This window comes from Pristiophorus japonicus, chromosome 14, assembly GCF_044704955.1.
Source record: "Pristiophorus japonicus isolate sPriJap1 chromosome 14, sPriJap1.hap1, whole genome shotgun sequence".
NCBI lineage: Eukaryota > Metazoa > Chordata > Chondrichthyes > Pristiophoridae > Pristiophorus > Pristiophorus japonicus.
This window is the reverse complement of record NC_091990.1, coordinates 156020476-156044054: the sequence shown is the minus strand read 5'-3', so window position 1 is coordinate 156044054 and position 23579 is coordinate 156020476. Positions and strand designations below refer to the sequence as shown.

The 23579-nt window shown below is 45.0% G+C and overlaps 1 protein-coding gene across 8 annotated transcripts in view; it reads left to right on the top strand.

Annotated features, from left to right (window-relative positions):
* The window catches only part of LOC139280158 (growth arrest-specific protein 2-like), a 289936-nt gene that overhangs the window by 127054 nt on the left and 139303 nt on the right, over positions 1-23579 (top strand). For all 8 annotated transcript variants that reach the window (XM_070899704.1, XM_070899702.1, XM_070899703.1 and 5 more), the window contains 2 exons: positions 2059-2200; positions 9431-9494. In XM_070899704.1, coding sequence (XP_070755805.1) covers positions 2059-2200; positions 9431-9494 — 206 coding nt within the window. The remainder of the gene's footprint in view (positions 1-2058; positions 2201-9430; positions 9495-23579) is intronic.

Sequence of the window (23579 nt, the reverse complement as noted above, 5' to 3'; positions counted from 1 at the left end):
GGGATTATGGGATCCTTTGGGACTCCAGGGGATGAGCCCTCTGGTGGCTGTACAGATTAAATACAAGTTTACATATAAAACAACACTCCCCCCCACCCCTGCAAAGTCAATAGTGTAACTATTTACAATGTGAGTCGATCTGGGACCATTCTTGCCCTGGTTGATCGTCTCGGTGTGAAAGCTGGTGTTGTTGAATCATTTGTTGGTCCCACACTGGGCTGCTGTGCAGCTGGCCTTGGTGGGCTGTCTGGTGTGTTAGGCCATGCTGGGCAGCTGTGGATGATGGATTCGGCTTTGTGGTCAACCGTGGTGCCAGTTGCCATTGGTGTGTATATTGGGGGATCAAAAAAAGTAGGGGCCAAGGTGGGTTGCTCAGGATAGTCCGTGAATCTGAGTTTGATTTGGTCAAGTGATTCCGGTGAATGAGTCCATTTGAAAGTTTGACCCGAAACGCCCTGCCCGCCTCTTTGGCCACGACAGTGCCGGAAAGCCACTTGGGACCTTGTCCATAATGTAATACAAATGCAGGATCATTGATTTCAATCTCGCGTGACACATTTGCACTATCATGGTATGCACTTTGTTGAAGCCGCCTGCTCTCTACCTGTTCATGTAGATCAGGATGAACTAACGAGAGCCTTGTCTTAAGTGCTCTTTTCATGAGCAGTTCAGCAGGTGGGATCCCTGTGAGTGAGCGGGGTTTTGGGCGGTAGCTAAGCAGGACTCGGGATAGGCGAGTCTGCAGTGAGTCTTCAGTTACCCTCTTCAAGCCTTGCTTGATGATTTGCACTGCTCTCTCTGCCTGACCATTGGACACTGGTTTAAACGGGGCAGATGTGACATGTTTGATCCCGTTATGGGTCATGAATGCTTTGAACTCAGCACTGGTAAAACATGGCCCGTTGTCGCTCACCAGGACATCGGGTAGGCCGTGTGTGGCAAACATGGCCCGCAGGCTTTCAGTAGTGGCAGCGGACGTGCTAGCCGACATTATCTCACATTCAATCCACTTGGAGTACGCGTCTACAACCACAAGGAAAATTTTACCCAAGAACGGGCCTGCATAGTCGACGTGTACCCTAGACCACGGTTTGGAAGGCCAAGACCATAAACTTAGCGGCACCTCCCTGGGTACATTGCGAGCATGTATTACATCTGTGAATGCAGGACTCTAAGTCCACATCGCTACTGGGCTACCACACGTGGGATCTGGCTATCGCTTTCATCATTACGATGCCTGGATGGGTACTGTGGAGGTCATTGATGAAGGTGTCTCTGCCCTTCTTGGGGACCACTACTCGATTGCCCCACAGACTGAACACTGTGAGCTCAAAGTAAAGTGTGACCTTAGTCTTTTATTGCAGGTCTCCAGAGTGCCTCTCCAACCTGTGAAGGCTCCTTAAATACCTGTGCTCCCAAGGAATTATGGGATCCCTTGGGACGCCAGGGGATGAGCCCTCTGGTGGCTGTACAGAGTAAATACAAGTTAACATTTCTAACAGCTTGCACAATCAGAATTCACCTCACAGAGTCACAGGTGTGAGCTAAAATATCAACTTCAAGCCCAGGCTTTTCAGAGAGGCTGAGGCCTTCAAGTGAAAGCTTTAATGAAGGGATTAAATTACATAAAATACAATTCAAGGTATACATTAAATCATGTTATTGTGAAATATGTAATTTTTATTTTTTTATTTTGTTTATACCCTTATTTTGGACATTATAAATTTGATTTACATGGAATAAAATGGTAAATGATTTTTTTTTTCCACAAAACATTTTGTGAGGAATGTGGGAACCCAGGGCAAGCCATTAGGCAATCAGAGTCATGTGTTTATTTAGACAAAACCCATAATAAATTCAGACATTGGAATTTATGATGGAAGAAATTGAAACAAAAAGTGTGACAAGAATATGACAACAGAAATCAAGTGGCGCAGACAGGAAGTGCATGCAGATGTAAGACATTTAATATATTTTAGATGGATAAATATACAATTGGCCCGAAATGTAAACAGCCTAAGATATTTACTAAGTTCATAATATGTTTTGTATTCACAGAGTCTACTTCTAAAGAAGATTCCTTGCAAAGCAAATGCCCCTTCGGGTTCTTTCTTTGCCCGTGACAATACTGCCAACTTCCTAGCCTGGTGCAGAGAAGTGGGGGTGGATGATACTTGCCTTTTTGAGTCTGAAGGTTTGGGTACGTAGTCAATTATGTTTACATCATAATATACCACATTGGGATTAGCTGCATATAGGATACCTCGAAGATTGTATTGTGATGAAATACACAATTACATGAGTATCTTCTGTGGCCTTCATTGGCACACTGAATTGTATTTGAAAAGCCCTATTTAGTTTGATGAATGCATTATCTGTGCTGTCTGGAGAATAAATGAGCCTTTGTGCAGCTGAGAGACGTCTTCTCAAAAAGACTAAAGGTCACTTGACAAAAAAGTGACTGCAGTGCTTATCTTGCATGTAACTGATATGCTCTTTCTATGTGTTAATGGAACTGTTTTGCACTATTATTTCCACTGACAGCTTGACATACTTATCACTGGCTTTTTTCTGACGTACTCTAATGCAAAATAAAGCTGTCAGTGATCTCAAGAGAAATGGCCTCAGATGACTATCTGCACTTTGACACTATTGGCTGAAATATTGCTTTTTTAGGACATACCACCAATGGGAGGAATCTTCATTGCGTGACAAAGAAGAGCTGAAGCAGGGATTCTTGTAAAGGTTCCACCTCAGTTGGTGTTGGAATGCTGTGTATTATATCATAATATTGTATTTTCAGTGTTGTAATTTGTGTTGTTTGACTGACCTTCTGGACTGATTTCATTCATCAACCACTATCATTTTCCCAGTTATATAATGCAACATTCATATCATTCTGTTTTTCATCAATGCATGTGAAAAAATATGTGTGTTGGGTGAGCCTCTAGAATTCCACAAACAAAAGTTTTACAGGATTTTTACTTTGACTTAAAAGATGCTATTTAATTGGCTAAAAGTTAGTAAAGATGAATTTATGCTACCTCTTGATTTTAACCCCCCCCCCCCCCCTCAGTGATTTAACATCAGGTATTTGGTTAGAGTGGCACTTTGACAATTGATTAAAAAGATTAAACTCCCAGCTGATTGCTAACTTGGAAGCAATTTGAAACCAATTAGAAGTAATAAAATCTGTATTAAACCCTTGAGCACTGAAAGACACTTTTAGGTTTCAAAATATACAGGATTGTTCTGTATAACATCCGAGGCCTCTGCATATCAATCAAGAGCAGGAACACTGCCTGATATTTTCCCCCTTCCTAGCCTGGGGACATTAAAGGCCAGAGTTCCACCAATGCCTTCATTTAGATCAAGCAGGGAATTTCTGTACAATTTTAATACTAAACATTATAAAGTGGAATTAGAATATACACAATCATATTGCATGTATTCATTCATATAAATTCTGAAACTAAGCCAACATATTGTGATCTTGTTATTTATGTTTTTTGAGCAGAGCTATTAACACGCTTCTCAGAGTTGTGTCATTTGCCTTCTGGAATGAACTCAGCTGGTTACATAAGGCAGGAAACTACTAAATCAATTCTGAAACATCATGGGCTAGAAATTGGATTCTGTTATGCCCGTTTTACAGATGTATAATAGGTGCACTGAGGCCCAATTTCGGGAACTAATGTCCTGCATGCCAAGGAGGCCTGAAAAACATCCGACCTGAAATTGGATCTAGCCATTTGTCAGGTGGACATCTAAAACAAGTGTTAGGCTCTTTACTAATATTAAAAAGGGGCTGAATGCCTATTTTATGACCCCCTCAGGGAAATTAGGTAGGCCTGAGCAGAGCAAGCATTGCGACTGCTCTGCTTGGCTTTTCTAGATGTGGATGCAGTCTAGCCAGCAGCTCTCAGTGAAAAATCTAATTTAGAAAAACATTGATGTAGAGCCAGGATGAGTAGGAGCCCTCTTCCTGGTTGCACAGTGTTCCAGTGGTCAGCCTTCCTTTCTGCTGTCCTTCCCTCCTGGGACTTAGCCGAGGCTGGCAGTCCAATATTTGCTTATTCAGTCCGGCAATCTGCCTGCAGAGGTGCGACAGGCACCAGCAGATTGCCACGATTATTTAGATAAGGCTGAGAACTAATTTCTCGCGATCTGCGGGCCTGTTTTTGGGTGCAGGGATTGCACTGAATTAACAGCAGCTTTAACTAATGCAAGTGGCGCAAATTTGCAGGGAAATTACAGTGAGGTGAAAAAACTAGAGTAGTAATAGTGAGGGATTTCAACTATCCTAATATAGACTTTGTTAGTAATAGTGTAAAGGGCAGAGAAGGGGAAGAATTTCTGAAGTGTGTTCAGGAGAACTTTCTTGATCAGTACATTTCCGGCCCAACGAGGCAGGAGGCATTGCTGGATCGGGTTCTGGGGAATGAGGTGTGGCAAGTAGAGCAAGTGTCAGTAGGGGAACATTTAGGGAACAGTGATCACAGTATAGTAAGGTTTAGATTAGCTATGGAAAAGGACAGGGAGCAATCTAGAGTAAAAATACTTAATTGGAGGAAGGCACATTTCAGTGGGTTGAGAATGGATCTGGCCTCGGTAAATTGGAATCAAAGGCCCCGGTTTTCAGGAGCGGCCACCCAAAGGACCACCGATGGCTGCCGAGAGACTGGGCGGCACTTTGCCAGAAAGATTCCTCTAAAAGAGGTGGCAGTCCCGCCTGGTGGCAAAATAACGGTTTACGCCGTCAAGCTAGGCGGCAGCGGGCAGAAGCTCTCAAGCAAATGAGCTTGCCGCCCAAGTGCCGCCAAGTATGGAGTCGGGCCTAGGGAGGGGGAAATTGAAAAGTAAAAAACATTAGAAAAAAACCCACCAGAACACCTTCAGGGGACCCCATCCAGATCAGTCGCTGTAATAAATGTTTTTTAAAGATGTTCACTAACCTTTTCTTTCATGTCTTCATACCTACCATCGGGGTAAAAACAGCCTCCATGCAGCGATCTTTTCCCCTGCTGGCGCCGACTCCCGCCCATACCAATCTGGCATCTCGGCGGGCGGGAGGCCACTTACGCGACTTGGCCGCCAGAGGACATCAGCGGGCGGTTCCTGGCGGTGCTTCCCTCCTGTCCGCTCCAGCCCAAGTGGAAACTGGGAGAGAGGGAAAAACAGCAGCAATATTCGGCGGCAATCGGCGGCAGCAGGCAGCAATGGGCAGTAAGGCCACCAATATCGGGGCCAAAGATCGGCAGGCATAACTGTACTGGAACAATGGGCTGCCTTTAAAGAGGAGATGGCTCAGGTACAGTCAAGGTACATTCCCACGAGGGGGAAAGGTAAGGTAACTAAAGCCAGAGCTCCTTGGATGATGAAAGAGATAGAGAGTAAAATGAAGCAGGAAAAGTTGGCATATGACAGAAGTCAGGTTGAGAATACAAGTGAGAATCAGGCTGAATATAAAAAGTTCAGAGGAGAAGTGAAAAAGAAAATAATAGGTGCAAAGGTAGAGTATGAGAATAGATTGGCAGCTAACATAAAAGGGAATTCAAAAGTGTTCTATAGGCATATAAATAATAAATGGGTAGTAAGAGGAGGGGTAGGGCCGATTAGGCACCAAAAAGACCTCGCATGGAGGCAGAGGGCATGGCTGAGGTACTAAATGAGTACTTTGCATCTTCACCAAGGAAGAAGATGCTGCCAAAGTCAGAGTGAAAGAGGAGGTATGTGAAGATACTAGATGAGATAAAAATTGATAAAGAGGAGGTACTAGAAAGGTTGTCTGTACATAAAGTTGATAAGTCACCTGGACCGGATGGGATGCATCCTCGGATGCTGAGGGAGATTAAGGAGAAAATTGCAGAGGTACTGGCCATAATCTTCCAATCCTCCTTAGATACAGGGCTGGTGCCAGAGGACTGTAGAATTGCAAATATTACACCCTTGTTCAAAAAAGGGTGCAAGGATAAATCCAGCAACTACAGTTTAACCTCAATAGTGGGGAAGTTTTTAGAAACATAATCAGGGACAAAGTTAACAGTCACAAGCGTAGATTAATTAAGGAAAGCCAGCACAGATTTGTTAAAGGTAAATCGTGTTTAACTAATTTGATCGAGTTTTTTGATGAGGTAACAGAGGGTTGATGAGGGCAATGCGGTTGACATGGTATATATGGACTTCCAAAAGGCGTTTGATAAAGTGCCACATATTAGGCTTGCCAGCAAAGTTGAAGCCCCTAGAATAAATGGTACAATGGCAGCATGGATATGAAATTGGCTGAGAAACAGGAAACAGGATCAGTAGTGGTGAACGGTTATTTTTCGGATTGGAGGAAGGTATAGAATGATGTTCTCCAGGGGTCAGTACGAGGACCACTGTTTTTCTTGATATATATTAATGACTTAGACTTGGGAGTATAGGGCACAATTTCAAATTTTGCAGATGACACAAAACTTGGAAGTGTAGAGAACAGTGAAGAGGACGGTAATAGACTTCAAGAAGACATAGACAGGCTGCTGAAATGGGCGGAAATGTGGCAAATGAAATTTAAAGCAGAAAAGTGCAAAGTGATACATTTTGGTAGGAAGAATGAGAAGAGTCAATATAAACATAGGAGTACAATCCTAAAGGGGATGCAAGACCAGAGATATAATCACAAATCATTGGAGGTGGCAGGGCAGGTTGAGAAAGTGGTTAGAAAAGCATACTGGATATTGGGCTTCATAAATAAAAGCACAGAGTACAAAAGCAAGGAAGTTATGATGAACCTTTATAAAACACTGGTTCGGCCTCAACTGAGTATTGTGCCCAATTCTGGGCGCCACACTTTAGGAAGGATGTGGAGAGAGTGCAGAAAAGATTTACGAGAATGGTTCCAAGGATGAGGGATTTCAGTTAAGTGGACAGATTTGAGAAGCTGGGATTGTTCTCCTTAGAGGAGAGAAGGTTGAGAGGAGATTTGACAAAGGTGTTCAAAATCACGAAGGGTTTAGGCAAAGTAGATAGAGAGAAACTGTTCCCAAAGGACTCAGACTTAAGGTGATTGGCAAAAGAACCAAAGATGACATGAGAAAAAACTTTTATGCAGCAAGTTAGGATCTGGAATGCACTGCATGAAAGGGTGGTGGAGGCAGACTCAAAATTGTGGCTTTCAAAAGGAATTGGATAAGTACCTGAAGGAAAAAAAATTGCAGGGCTACGGGGAAAGGGCAGGGGAGTGGGACCAGCTGAAGTGCTCTTGCAGAGAGCCATCACGGGTTCGACAGGCTGAATGGCCTCCTTCTGTGCTGTAACCATTCTATGATTCTATGCAAGCATATTAGTCCTGACAAATCTTACCCAAGAGGTGTTTACTGTCCCAGCATAACTGATGACTTAAATATTAGAACGCTCAATGTATTTTTGTGATGTTAGCAGCCACAGAATAAAATCTAGTTTTGTAGTTCAAATTAAAACACTTCTGCTTATTTTCGATTCAGACAGTGACAGCTTTTGTCCCCTTCTGGTAACTAGCAAATTTAAATACGTTGATGTTAATGCAATAGATATTTTGTATTGTGGGAGCCCTTTTGTTTAGTGAAAGTTTCTCCAAACAGTAAAAATTGTTCTACCTCTTTGTCCCTCAGCTGCAATAGTTGACATCAAAACACAGAGTTGGACTTCTGTCCTGCTGCTGATTGGACTCATCAGTTCCAAAAGCACTTCTCACAGATGCCACCATCACTGAGCAGTGGTGAAAAGTGCTGGTGATGACACAGCTCCAGAATCATTGGCTTATATTTTATTGGCCAAATTCTCTTCATCATTTCCTTTCATATAAAGTGTTCCTCTGAATGATGTCATGTGTCAAATGAAAGATGTAGGATAGAGTTAAGGTTCAACTTATGACATTATTATAAAATAGTCCATTGAAAGGGGGAAGGACAAGAAAAACTATAAAAGTTATAACATTTGCTAAAGAACCCGTATCTTGTCAGAGTTTAAATAGTTTTTAATAGCAATACCAAGTAGAGAATTGTTTAATGAGTTTAATCAGTAAATACATTTTTAAAAGGAAGCAATTTCTGTTCAGTTTTCCATTTGCCTGCATTTGGACGACTCTAACCTTCTTACTTATCCTTTATATTCACAATTCTATTAACCTGGCAAAACTGCTGGTTTCTCCACATCTTTAGTAATATATATTCTGTAATGTACTTGCTAGTTGGAGAGCTGACTATCCCAAAGAGGATAAGATGGATTTAAGGATACCCAAAGTAATGAGAATTGACACAGTCTTAGGCACATAGGCTTGGAATTTCCCCGAAATCTGTGCCGAAACAATGGCATAAATATGACGTACTAGCAATTTTCAGTGCAAAATTTGTGCGTAAGTGACTTACACCAGTTTAAACCCAAGTTTAAAAGATCTTTTGTGCGATTCAGTGAAATCTTTGCTGAAACCCTTTGCCAATAGCTCCACCCACATTTACACCAGTTCTGATCGGATTGCATTTTACACTCAATGTTTAGACAAAACGGGACTCAAAGTCATATTTCTGGTGATTTATGATGATTAATTAAGTGACATTTTTAATTTCTCCTCACTAAGACCCACACTGTATCATTGACTGCTTTTTAATAGCATCAGAATGAGTAATAGTAAAAATTAAAAAGCTTCCCTATTTGCATTTTTTTCACCATGCTGTGCCTAATATGCATAAATGGTTTTATGGCGTCAAACTTTAATTTTCAGACTTAAGGAATTTGAAAGAGGAATATGTGCATGTTCGCGCTTTCCACACCACAGGCCCCCGTCGTTTTTATTAATTTCTGCTTGTTTGTACTGGTTTTTATATTCCGAGGTATATCAATGAGATTCTCACAAAATTTCTTCATAACTACCAGGCGGCAAGATTGTCATACAAACCAGTGTAAATTTTGGCATAATTTGCCATTTAAGAAAATTCTGGGCCAGAGAAACAACATGACTGTTAGATCTCATTGGAACTCGGTTCTGTGATCTTGAAGTATGAGCAGATCACTGCACTATGTTGTTTTATAAAATATTGTTCTGTTTTAGTGTGTAGTATTAACTCCTTCACATGCAGTAGACCTACATGAGAAAACAGATCAAATTCATAATATGTTTATAGTTTTTATAAAAGTGAAAACTACAACTATGCAAACTGGTCCAAAGACAGCACAATGATTTAGATAAATAAACATGTTCATAAGAAAACCTGCAGTCAAGAAGTTAAAACAAATGTAGGACGTAATCATGAATGTAAAACATTTATAATTTTGATTAACAAAAGTCATAAAATGCAATATACTATAATTAACTGAAGTATAAATGCTTGCAATTAAGTAGTTTTGCATATAGAAGTAGTGATTAATAATTGCTATTAAATCACTGATTGTTCTTCATGCCTTATGTTTACAGTCCTTCATAAACAGCCCAGAGAAGTGTGCTTGTGCTTGCTGGAACTGGGCAGAATAGCTTCCAGGTAAAATTATATTTCCCTTCTTTTTCTATAGATTTAAACATGGATCATTTTCACTCCATTAACTACTCGATCCAATGCCTGCTGCCAGCACATGTGGTCATCTAAACAGTTCGAAGAGATATTCAAGATTGTATTCAGCAACATCTTGTGAGCAGTTGTTTAAATAGTTCTCCAGAATGCAATGATGTGGCTCAATTACTGTGAGCACCACAAAGATTCACGGAATTTGCTGACCACAATAGCAATGGAAAGGTTTTTTTTCTTGAAACAGGTTAAAAATACTTTTTAGCCAGAAGCTCACAATGCTTTGGATTCAATTTAAAAATGTACACTGAATTGTTGAAATTTTGGATGCACTCATTAATAAACTGTGAAGAGTGTCTTTAATAGCACTTTGAATGTCTTTTATTCATCCAGTCAGTAGATGCTGTGTAGAAAATGGAAGCATTTTGACCTCCAAGTAAAATTAATCATCAGTATAATTTAGTAATTGGAAGATTCTTCATGCTTGAAAGGCCATACATTGCCTCAGATATCTAAAATGTGTTAATTTTTCATAATGTTAGAGCATTGGAGTTTGTCAGAGGGCCCAAGTTTGAATCTCATCTTCAACTAACCTTTGAATTTAGTTGCTCTCTTTGTGAATTCATCATTGTTCCTCCATGTGAAAGATTTTCTGAAGTTTTTCACCACAATTTCAAAACCAATACTATAACTGTACAAAAATAGGCATATAACAATGGCTAACATGGAGGTGTGGTTTTTTTGGGCCATGGATGGATATAAGTGATACAGATAAGGCTGCATTTATTGTGCATCCCTGGTTATCCTGAAAAGATGGTGGTGGGCCGCCTTCATAAACTGCTGCAGTCCTTGTGGTGACTGTGCTTCCACAATGGCATTAGTGAAGAAATTCACTCAGGACTAGGATAACTTTTGCCTCCTTTCATTTCTCCTCTCTCGGATACACTGCCCTCCCAAATCCCTACTCCAATTGTTCATTACTCTTTGACCTTCTTACTCTCCAGGCTTGACTCCCTCTTAGATAAGCCTACAGCTTCCCTCTCTGCCTCTCTTGGCATCCTATGAAGGGCTCATCGAGGCACTCGTCATTGCCTCCACACAAGCAGCAACTCCAACTGTCCCATCCTACTCTTTCGCCGACCTTCCTGCCCAGCATGCCCACTGGGGGCTAATCTTGCCAATCTCCTCCCCATCCAACTCACCCCACCAGCGCTGACCCAGTGGACTTTGGCGGTGGGGCAGCCATCACTGACCGTCTCTGCATCTCCCTCCAGAATGTCCATTCACTTGCGAACAAGGCCCTTGCCATCCCTGAGCTTATCGTGGATGATTGCATCGGCATTGTGGCCCTGACGGAAACTTGGTTGATGGGCGATGACACCTTATCCTAAATGAAGCCACCCTGCCTGGCTATACCTTCCACCACTTGCCCCACTCAGACCACCGTGGTGGCCATGTGGCTCTCATCAGCAGATCGCATCTTGGTCTGTCCCCCTACTCCTCTGGCACTTTCTCCTCCTTTGAGCACCTCACCTTATTTCACCCCTCTCACCTCTCAATTAAAATTCTTGTTCTCTACCGCACACCCAAGTACCATAAAAATTTAATTACCAATATATCTTCACTGCTTTCCTCCCTCAGCTTCTGTACCGAGTGAGTTCTCATCCTCGTGAATTTAACCTCCATCTCAATTCATCAGGCTCTCTCTCCTCTGAATTCACTAGCCTCCTATCCTCCCTTACTCTCTCCCTCCATGTAAACTCCCCAAACCATATTCACGGCCACCCCTCGATCTTGCCATCTTTCATGGCCTTGCTACTCCCAACGTGTCAATTGCAGATAAGGCATCTCTGATCACTCATTGCTCTCCACCCCCATCCCCCTTTACTTTCCCCTCCCCCCCCCCCACCACCCCCTGCCGCCACAACCCGACCTCCTCCTATGTCCGTCCCTGGAAAAAGCTCTCTCCCAGCTCTCTTACAACTGCAGTTATGAACTCCCAACTGTCCAGCCTTTGGTCCTCCATTCACATGATATTTCTGCGGCTAGCGATCTGCTCAACCACACCCTCACCACCACCTTTGATGCCCTAGTCCCTTTTAAAACAGTTACTCTCGCTTACTCTGGCCGTTCCCCCTGGTACAGCCCTGATCCTCGCTCCCCTAAGGGAGCGGACTTGAACAAATATGGCGGACAACTGGTTTAGCCATTCAATGCCAGATCGGGCTGGACCACATAAACCATTATCGGGTCCTGCTCTCGTCTGCCAAAATCTCTCGCTATTCCAGAATCACACTGGAATGCAAAGATAAACCCCGCCTTCTATTCGCCACTGCTAACCGTCTTCTTAAATCGCAATCCCCTGCCTTCACCCTCACCTCCGACAATAAGTCGGAGCTCATGGACTTCTTTGTCTCTAAGTTTGAGGCCATCCGTTCAGCTGGCTCTGCCACTTCCCTTCCTTCCCCTAGCCCACCCGGCCAAATTTCCACTAAGGATCTCTCCTGCTCTAGCCCTGACCTTAAATCTTTCTTCAGTTTCTCTCTGATCTCCCCTCATGACCTCTCCAAGCTCATCTTGTCCATGAGACCCACTTCCTGCTCCCTCAACCTTATTCCCACCAACTGCTGACCACCTAACTTCCTTTTCTGGCTCCCATGTTAGCTGACATTGTTAACAGTTCTCCTCAGGTACTGTCCCCCTCTCCCTCCAATCTGCCCTCATCAACCCACTTATCAAAAAAACAACCCTTGACCCCTCCATCCTTGCAAACTACCACCCCATCTCCAATCTCTCTTTCCTCTCAAAAGTCCCTGAATGTGTTGATGCCTCCCAAATCCGTGCCCATCTTTCCCACAACTCCATGTTTGAATCCTTCCAATCAGATTTTCGCGTTTGACACAGTACTGAAACGGCTCTCAACAAAGTCATGAATTATATCCTTTGTGACTGACAAATGCAAACTATTGCTCCTCGTCCTTCTTAATTTGCTGCAGCCTTTGACATGGTTGACACTCCATCCTTCTCCAACACCTCTCCACCATCGTCCAGCTGGGTGGGACTGCACTCGCCTGGTTCCATTCTTATCTATCTAATCGTAGCCAGAGAATCACTTGCAATGGCTTCACTTCCCACTCCTGAATTGTTACCTCTGGTGTCCCCCAAGGATCTATCCATGGTCTCCTCCTATTTCTCATTTACATGTTGACCCCTGGCGACATCATCCAAAAACAGTGTCAGTTTCCACATATACGGTGATGACCTCACTAGCACTTCTCTCGACCCCTCCACGGTCTCTAAATTGTCAGACTGCTTGTGCGACATCCAGTTCTGGATGAGCAGAAATTTTCTAAATTAAATATTGGGAAGACCGAAGCCATTGTTTTCAGTCCCCACCACAAACTCTGTTCCCTAGCCACTGACTCCACCTCTCTCCCCAACATCTGTCTGAGGCTGAACCACACTGTCCGCAACTTTGGTGTCATATTTGATCCTGAAATGAGCTTTTGACCACATATCCACAGCGTAACTAAGACCGCCTATTTCCACCTCTGTAAAATCACCTGTCTCCACTCGTGCCTCAGCTCAACCGCTACTGAAACCCTCGTCCATTCCTTTCTACCCTACGTAAACTTGAGGTGATCGAAACTTGGCTGCCTGTGTCCCAACATGCACCAAGTCCTGCTCATCTATTACCCCCGTGCTTGCTGACTTAAATTGCTCCCGTTTAAGCTACACCTCGATTTCAAAATTCTCTTCATTGTTAGCAAATCCCTCCATGGCCTTGCCCTTCCCTTCAGCCCCACAAGCCCCCTCCCCGAGATTACTGCGTTCCTCTAATTCTGCCCTCTTGAGCAACTCTCAACCATTGGTGGCCGTGCCTTCTGTTGCCTTGGCCCTAAGCTCTAGAATTCCCTGCCTAAACCTCTCCACTTCTCTACCTCTCTTTCCTCCTTTAAGAAGCTGCTGAAAACCTACCTCTTTGACCAAGCTTTTGATCACTTGCCCCAATTTCTCCTTAAGCGGTTCGGTGTCAAATGTTTTGCCTTGTAATACTCCTGTGAAGCACTATATAAATACAAGTTGTTGTTGTTGTTGTTGTTGTTATTGCAGCACATTACTTTCTATGGCATCTGTCAGTGCAGGGGAAACTCCGAATAATGAAAAAGATCAAAGCAAAAAAAAATCAACAGCTTGTTTTACTACATACAGATATCAGATAACAGTTAAATAATTTACTCCATAAATAAGTCTCTATTAAATGAAGAATATTGTGGGGCTGAAATTCAGATACACCAGAAAGCTGGCGCACCTATGAGTTTCCGACCTGTTTTTACCGCAGGGATTCATGAGGCGGCTGGATGATTGATTTTCAGGACTTTGAAGTCCCACCGGAAGTTGGCCATTGTGAGATCGACAGGAAGGGGCTGAATTTAGTTTGGGACCGGGATTCCGCCGCTGTCAATCAGCGTAGGAGTGGTGGTGACGTCACAACGCGTGTGCGTCACCACTCCCCTCCATTAAAGGGGAGAGAATCTGTCAGTTTTTATCTTCGGCCACTGGGCCACCAGGGAGGGTTTTGGCTGGGCCAGGGGCCTGGTACCCAAGAGAGGGTGCCAGGCTGCCCGTTGGCGGTCCAACCAAACCCGTGGGCACTATCTTGCCGCCGATCGGGAAGTCAGCCGGCAAAAATTAATACATGGCGGCTGCGGCAGTGTGCCCTCCCCTTGAAGGACCGCCCCGCTGCCGGGCTGCACTCACTGCGGATACGGTACACTGACACAGAAAGCTGTCGGGGACACTGCGCGGCATGGGATCGATCTATTTTGCTGAATTTCCGGTGGATTCTTTTTGAAGGTGAAGGAGAGCGGCGGTGCGCATTCTGATGACTTGCTTGCGGCGGTCATTTGCATCACGGCGGAATCGGTCTAGGCCGAAAATTCCCAACCTGAATTTGGGTCGGGTTGGCCAGTTGATGACAAAGCAGCGGCCACGGGATTCCGCCGCAGGTCGCCGCAAATGGGCAGTAACGGGTCTCTCTGAGACCCTGAATTTCGGCCCCTGTGTTTTTACTAAAAGTATTGAAAGTATCTTTTAAGATCTTGAGGGCGAAATTGGGATTGGTGGCGCTGATATTTTGGGCGCTACTTGTCCCCTTAGGGTTGAAAAATGGCATCTGCGGTGCACGCACACTATTGACATGAAGTGTGCCAGATGCCATATTGGTAAAGGGGTTAGCGTGCGCGCACTTAACATCCGACAGAAGTATGCCAAATAGGCAGATCATGGCGTCGCACGCTTATTTAATGCCAGCGCTACCATTTTGGAGCTTCATGCTCTAGCCGACACTCTCTCTTAACCCTGCACCACTGAACACGACGTTAAGCAGTAGGAACGACCCCCCCATCGGTGCTATTTAAATGGATTATCAACTACTTATAGGTTAGTTACTGGTTTATTTCTTCTGGCTGTTGCTACAATTCTACCCGTTTGTAGTGCTTTCCATAGTTGTTTCAAGTTTCAAAAGCCTACAGGGAGTGGTGTGGCAGGTGCTGAAGTACTTTTTGCTGACTTCAAGGCTTCTGCACAAAGCAGTTGCTCCCAGACATGGATGCAGTAATAGGCTTTCCTCTTCGAATCGAGCATGACTGGGAGAATGAGCAAAGACCATGCAGAGCAGGACAAGTTGCTAGAAGAGGGAGGAGGAGGAGGGGGAAAAGGACACTCAGCAGGAGGCCATATCCGGCCAGGGTGTTCAGGGACCAATTCTCCTAAGCGATAGTCAATTTTTGAGACATCTGCGCTTCACTAAGGTGGACGTCACTGAAATCCTGCTGCAGCCATAACTACAACCTCAGCATGGCAAGGACTGCATTGCCAGTGGCTATGAAGATGTACATGAGTCTGGCTCCTTCCTGGCTCGTGCTGGAGATATTAGTAACATCTTACAGTTTACACTGTTGCATAAGGGAAGTCACTGAGGCTCTCGATTCAAAGAGAAAGCACTTCATTTCATTTCCTCTTGCTACAGAGAAGCAGGCGGAGCAATCACAAAGGTTTGCAGGGATGGCAGGCTTCCACATGGTGCAGGGTGTCATTGACTGCACGCACATTGCTTTTCGTGTGCCTCATGTCAACTCTGCCATGTACCTGAACCAAAAAGGATTCCACTCCATCAACATGCAGCCAGTGTATGACCATAGGCAGCACATCATACTTGGTCAATGCTTGGTAGCCTGGCAGCAATCATGATGTATTCATTCTGCGGCAGTCCGCTGTGCCAGCTGTGTTTCAGTCAGCATGGCAAACTAAAGGATTACTGCTGAGCGACAAGTGCTATCCACTGACAACCTGACTCATGACTCTGGTTTGCAATTGACACACACGTGGGCTGCATGTATACAATGAGAGCCATGCTGCCTCAGGAAATCTGCTAGAGCAGACCACTGGCATGCTGAAGCAACCGATTCTGCTGCCTGGACCACTCTGGAGGAGCCCTGCAGTACTTGGCTGAGTGGGTCACAAGATTCATTGGTGGAACGCTACATGCTGCACAACCTTACCATCATGTGAAAACATTTCTTGCCACCACCTATCAGGTGAAATGCTGAGGAGCAAGAGTGCAAGTAAGAGGAGGTTGAGGAAGAGAAGGAGGCAGCAGAGGAGGAAGAGGAAGGGAGGCTGCAACCTAGACAGCCTCTTTCTGCCCGGGCTGTATGTGAAGAACAAATTCAAGTGCGATACCAGTAACCTCAACCCTAATTCCCCATCACCAACAATCCCACACTCCTTACATTCTCTCTGTCATTGACCATCACAATGCAAAAATAAAAGCAAACACAAAATGTATATACCAAACCAAATTTATAAATTAAACCATGCCATATTGCGCACAAACCTAAACTAATCATCCTTATACATTCTCTTAGTGCCTGTCTTCTGTGTGCCTTTGGCATCGTGGGTGGCAGTAGTCTGGGCTGGCTGACTGATAGGCAGCAGGAAAGACACCGGCGGAGAGGCAGGGATGGGATCATGAATGCTGTCATACACAGCAGGTTTGTGCATCATTGGGCCATTGCCATTCCCCTCAGCAATGCTAGTAATCTGTTGGAGGAGCTCCTTTGAACACTGGTATCCACAACCATGTTGGCAACAGTCTGAGCTTCCACTGAAGCACTCAGATGTTGGATGGCTGCTGCTTGTGCTACAATGGAAGTTGAGACAGTGATCATCAAATGCTGCATCATGGTTAGTTCCACAAGTGTGGCCTGGCCCATTGAAGTCCTCATCCGAGTCCTCTGCAACAGAACCTGTGTGCGACCTCGCCTTCCATGGAGCTGGCACCTGTGCTAGCCTTGCCCTCTGCCCTGACTGCAATGTACTTGTGCCTGGTGCCTCATGCTATCCCTTAAAATATGTGCAGTGCCAGTATCTGAGTTGGTGGCTGTGTGTCATCATCATCACTGTCTTCTTGGTCTTCCTCCACTGCCTGGGTAGTTTGCAGTTCTTTGGTATCTGAAAGAAAAAAGGAACAAGGGTAAGGTTGTGGTGAGGGGAGAAGAGAAAGTAAGAAGTGTATGCTTACACCAACTGCAGCTTGTAAGGCAGAAGAGACTGTGGGATGAGGGAGAATTTGGTATGAGGATACCACCATCTTCAGTAGATTCAGCCCCACTGGTAGCCATGGCCTCAGCAATGGGTGCTCCAAATGATGGTGACCACCGTCTTCTCCACAGGGTTAGAACATGCAGGCATGCCTCTCCCCTCCGGTTAGTTCCTGCTGCCTCAGGTTAATTGCTACCTTCTCCTGCAAGGGATTGGAAAGTGTGCCAGTATTTGGCTGATGTGGTTATCATAGTTGAATAGCTCGTAGTGTGTGCAAGGTGAGAGAATATGGGTGTGAGGCTTGCAACAGAGCTGAATGTGAGGGTGAGATTAAGCATATGAATGTTAGGTATGAGTCCTGATTAATAGAGATTGTTGGTAGGTGAATGATGGGGGTGTGGTGAATTGAGCAGTGGCTAAGGCTAGTGGTGCAGTTGGTAGGATACGGCATTTGAAGATGTATTCACTGACCTTGACCACTCGTATGAAGTTATTAAACTTCTTGCGGAACTGCAGGAGGGACTAAACTTCTGGCATTAACCTTCGTGGCTATCTGTTCCCAAGGCCTTCTCTTTGTGTGTCTGGGGGCCTCCTGCCCCTCTGTGGATACAGGACATCTCTTCTCGTGTCCACCTCCTCCATTAAGTCCCCCAGTGTAGTGTCCGAAAACCTTGGTGCACACTCTCACCCATGGTCAGCCATTGTTGATTGATGCACTGCACTATTCTTGATGTTCTCAGTACCTTCAGCAGCCACAATTCCCGTTCCCGTTAAGAAGTGCAGGTTAGCTTTAAGTAGTGCTAGGAAGTAACGATATTGGGTCCCCTGCTAATGGGTTCAGCCAATGGAAAATGCTGTTAGTGCTGGCTGCACATAGAAATCATTACAATGAGCAGGCAGTACAAAGTTGGTGTGTTGCCTGCATTACACTGAACGGGCGTAGGGTAATCGCACATCGCGATCCCTTGCCCATTTTTGGGGCTACCCCCATGGTTTCTCATTGGATTTCTATTTTGAACAGTCTATTTTGTCATTTTCCTCAGTTAAAAGTGTAGGCAATAGATGCTCTTTTAAGATGTTAATTTGATCTGTTTCATTAAACTGATGACTTATCAAAAATAACTTAAATATGCATCTTGTCTTTCTAAGATTAAATGTCCACTTATTGAATTGGAAAGTACTTTGTAATATATTTTTAAGGACATCAGTTAACTCTGCAAACAACTTCCAGTATTTAAAGTGAGACTTGGCACTGTAACACACCCCAAATAACTACACAATTATCATCTGTTTGAAATTTCATTAAAAGGCGACAAGTACAAATTAATGTACAACAGCAAAGAAATTATCCCAAGATATTGATCTTATAAGTGGGATAAATACAAATCATGTATAATTTGCCAAAATATCTAAGTAAAGAAAGAATTACATTTATATAGTGCCTTTCGTGACCATCGGATATCCCAAAGCATTTTACAGCCAATGAAGTACTTTTGAAGTGTAGTCAGCTGTTGTAATGTAGGAAACACAGCAGCCAACTTGCGCACAGCAAGCTCCCACAACCAGCAATGTGATAATAACCAGATGATCTGTTTTTGTTATGTTGATTGAGGGATAAATATTGGCCCCAAGACACCAGGGATAACTCCCCTGCTCTTCAAAATAGTGCCATGGGATCTTTTATGTCCACCTTATAGAGCTGAAAGAGTCTCGATTTAACATCTCATCCGAAAGACAGCACCTCCAACAGTGCTGCACGTCCTCAGCACTGTACTGGAGTGTCAGCTTAGATTTTTGAGCTCAAGTCTCTGGAGTGTGACTTGAACCCACAATCTTTTGACCGAGAGGCGAGAGTGCTATGAAACATAAAAACATAGAAAATAGGTGCAGGAGTAGGCCATTCGGCCCTTCGAACCTGCACCACGATTCGATAAGATCATGGCTGATCATTCACCTCAGTACACCTTTCCTGCTTTCTCTCCATACCCCTTGATCCCCTTAGCTGTAAGGGCCATATATAACTCCCTCTTGAATATATCCAATGAACTGGCATCAACAACTCTCTGCGGCAGGGAATTCCATAGGTTAACAACTCTCTGAGTGAAGAAGTTTCTCCTCATCTCAGTCCTAAATGGCCTACCCCTTATCCTAAGACTGTGTCCCTGGTTCTGGACTTCCCCAATATCGGGAACAATCTACCCGCATCTAATCTGTCCCGTCCTGTCAGAATCTTGTATGTTTCTATGAGATCCCCTCTCATCCTTATAAACTCCAATGTATAAAGGCCCAGTTGATCCAGTCTCTCCTCATATGACAGTCCTGCCATCCCAGGAATCAGTCTGGTGAACCTTCGCTGCACTGCCTCAATAGCAAGAACGTCCTTCCTCAGATTAGGAGACCAAAACTGAACACAATATTCCAGGTGAGGCCTCACCAAGGCCCTGTACAACTGCAGTAAGACCTCCCTGCTCCTGTACTTAAATCCCCTAGCTATGAAGGCCAACATACCATTTGCCTTCTTCACCGTCTGCTGTACCTGTAAGCCCACTTTCAGTGACTGAGCCAAGCTGATACTGACAAGATTTAGAAGTAAGTGGTAAAAGTCATTTTTTTTTCTCCAAATGTGTTTTGACAACTTTGGAATGCTGCATGAAATAAGATGTTTATGATGCATATTCAGTATCAATGAGGGAACATATTAATGCAGTTCTTTATTGAATTCATGTAGAAGTAATGTTTAATCGTAAATCTAATACAGGGCTAGAACTTTGGTGCAAAAACTTTGGTGCATTTGTGCCTCCCACCAGTGCCCCGGGGATGCTAATGGAGCGCAAATGCCTTACCGCCCAGGCGCGATGCTGGCATTGACTCCCACCATATTTGGCAGGAGTTTAGCAGCGGCGCTACGTGTTGCGCCCCGATCTCTTGCACCCGGAGATCGTGACGTCATCGCCGTGTGCATCGCCCCATCAGCACCCCGGCCCCGATATTGGCTTTCGCCCACTGAAGCAGTGTGGGTCAATAACAGCGACTACTTCAGAGAACTACCGGGACGCATATTAAAGAGGAGGTGGCTGAGTGCAGAAAAAAAAAGTACCTTTTCATTGCCGCTCCTCATGCGTTTATTTTCCGGGTTGTGGCCGCGATTGCTAAGCCTGGCACTCTGCTTGAGTGCCGGGCTGACCGCGCAGCACCCCTGCACCCCAGTGGTCCAGGTAGATGCCTTTTTCTTTTACAGAATAGGCAGCATGGGCCCTTCCCTTTAATTGAAGAAAGAGCCCCTTGGATGCGGCAACGCTATGCGGCTAAGTGCGTAGCACTGCTGAGGTATCCGCTCCGTTAATGCCCTAGGATGGAAGTGGAGTGCTTCGCTCCACTTCTGGGGGCGGTAAGCCACCAGGACCTCTGCACCTGGCGCAAAGTTTCGGGACGGTAATTAATTTTGCCCCCAAAGTTAATTCAATTACAATACTGTGCAATTGGAAATTGGAAAAAAAGTATTGTTGAGAGATAGAATACTAGGTATGGGTTTGAATCCAGTCCAAATAGTATGGAAGTTTTTTTTTGCCTGCTCATTGGAAACCTTAACTCAGATATTCCTCCCACCAGAAAACCAGCACTAAAGTATGAACATATGAACAGCAGTAGGCCATTCAGGCCACTCGAGCCTGTTCTGTCATTAAATTAGATCATGGCTGATCTCCATTTACCCTTCTTTGATCGATATCCCTTGATTCTCTTACCTAACAAAAATCGATCAGTCTCAGTCTTGAAAATGTAAATAGGCCCAGCATCCACAGCCTTTTGGGGAAGCTAGTTCCAGATTTCCACTACTCTGTGTGGAAAAAGTGCTTCCTGATTTCACTCTACAATGGCCTAACTCTAATTTTAAGATTGTGCCCTCTTGTTCTGGATTCCCCATCCTGAGAAAACAGTTTTTTAAAATACTTTGATTAAATCACCCCTCAACCATCTAAACTCAGGCAAATACAAGACAGGTTTGCACAATCTGTCCTCATAATTTAACCCTTTAAGCTCTGGTATCATCCTTGTGAATCTGCTCTGTACCCCTTCCAAGGCAAAAGTATATCTCTCCTGAGGATCGGTGCTCAAAACAATACAGCACTCCAGATGGAGTCTGAACAAGGCTCTGTACAACTGCAGCATAATTTCCTAGTTTTTGAACTCCACCCGTCTTGAACTAAAGGTCTTTTTGATTCATTTATGTACCTGTGCCTGCACATAGGTTTGATAGTTCAATAGCATACTTTGTTTGAAATCAGGATCAGTGATAGCAAAGTGTCCCACAGCTCCTCAGCTAAGACTGGAAACTTTTTATTTTCCATTCAGATATGTTATCATCCTCATAATCCATTAGTCTTTCATCCTGTGCATTATGTATCATCCTTTGCTGTTCTATTCCTATCACAAGTTTGATGCACCCAGATGCTATTCTCTGGGCTAATGCTGGGAAGGCACAGGTCAGGAGTGTGATGGAATACTCTCCACTTGCCTGGATGAATGCAGCTCCAACAACATTCAAGAAGCTTGACACCATCCAGGTCAAGGCAGCCCATTTGATTGGCACCCCATCCACCACCTTAAACATTCACTCCCTCCATCACTGGTGCACCGTGTATCATCTACAAGATGCACTGCAGCAACTCGCCATAGCTCCTTCAACAGCACCACCCAAATCCGTGACCTCTACCACCTAGAAGGACAAGGGCAGCAGGCTCATGAGAACACCAACACCTGCAAGTTCCCCTCCGAGTCACACATCATCCTGACTTGGAAATATATTGCTGTTCCTTCATCGTCGCTGGGTGAAAATCATGGAACTCCCTCCCTAACCTTCAAGATATGGACTGCAGCGGTTGAAGAAAGCGGCTCACCACCACCTTTTCAAGGGCAATTAGGGATGGGCAGTAAAGGAGGGGTTAATTTTCAGCACCTAAAGCTCTGATTGGGCCCCCTTGATGACGTCCTGATTGCTGATTGGTCCCCTTGGCGAATAAAACACACCCAGCAGTTTCTCTCTGCAAAGTGTAATTTGAGCCATTCTGACTGCCGACTCCAGACAGAACAGAACTGAACTCACTTGGAACAGACAGGACTCACTCTGATGGTTAAGACCTTCTCCAACTTCCAAAGAAGTTCCTGACTTCTTCCCCCAGCCCAAGTTCCTGATCTCCTACCCCCCAGTCCAAGTGCCTGACCATCCCCCACCTCACTCTTCCCCGCGCCCCCCCCCTCCCAGATTCTCAACCTCCCTCTGCCCACGTTCCTCCCCCGTGGATTCATGACCTCCTCAACCCCCCGCCATTGATGGGGCATTGTGTGTGGGTCACGGATTGTTGACAGATTTATTGGGTATGAAGTGAATAGTGACACTGTCGTGACTACTGTATTTCGTCCACTCCAATGATGTCACCTGCCACACACGCACCGAGCTTTCCGATAAATTAACCAGGTGTAGGAGGAGAGGGAGAACGTGGTGTGGGTGTAAAGGGGGTGGGGTTGGAAGAACATGATCTGTCTTACCAACTGGATCACGTTCTCGTTCTCAACCCTGTCCCTTTACACTTGGATCGCGTTCTTCCCCCATCCCCACTGCTCTCCGTGCTCTTTACCGCCCTCCCCCCCCCTCCCCCGCCCACGCACCGTGTTCCTGACCTCCTCTCCCTGAGTTCCTGACCTCTCTCTCTCTCTCCCCCCTTTTCCATCTCCCTCATTTTCTCCCTGACTCTCTCTCTGACTCTCTCTCTGCCCCCCAGTCTGGCTCTCTCTCCCCGCACTCTCTCTCTCTCTGACTCTTCCACTCCCCTCCCCCCCCACTCATTCCCTCACTCGCTCTCTCTCTCCCCGACTCTCTCTCTGACTCTCTCTCTTCCCCCCCCACTCTCTCTCTCTCTCCCCTCTCTCTCTCTCCCCCCCTACTGTCTCTCTCTGACTCGCTCTCCCCTCCCTCTCTCTCTGATTCTCTCTCTCTCTGACACTCTCTCTCCCCTCACTCTCTCCCACTGTTTCTCTCTGACATTCTAGGCAAAAGCCCTGGAGGCTCCTTTAGTATAATCATTGATTTTTGAAAGATAACCCAAAGGCCCGAGTAGCAGGCTCAGGGTCGAGCAGCAATGTAGTATGGCCTCACTTACAGCTTCTTCATACTGGCAGTACATGCACCACTGAGGCATTTCTTGTGCCAACACTTTTGAGACCTTGGGTAAGAAATTGGAGTAATTTGCGCCTCCCGTTAGTGCCCACGTTGGCGCTAATGAAGGGAGCAAATGACTTTGCGACCGGGCATGGCGGCGCTAATGACTCCTGCTAAATTAGGTGGGAGTTTAGTGGCGGTGCCACGGCGTTGCGTCCCGATCTCCTGCGCCCGGAGATCATGATGTCATTATCATGCGCAGCGTCCCAGATCCTAACTTGGGTATCGGTCCCTGAAGCTGT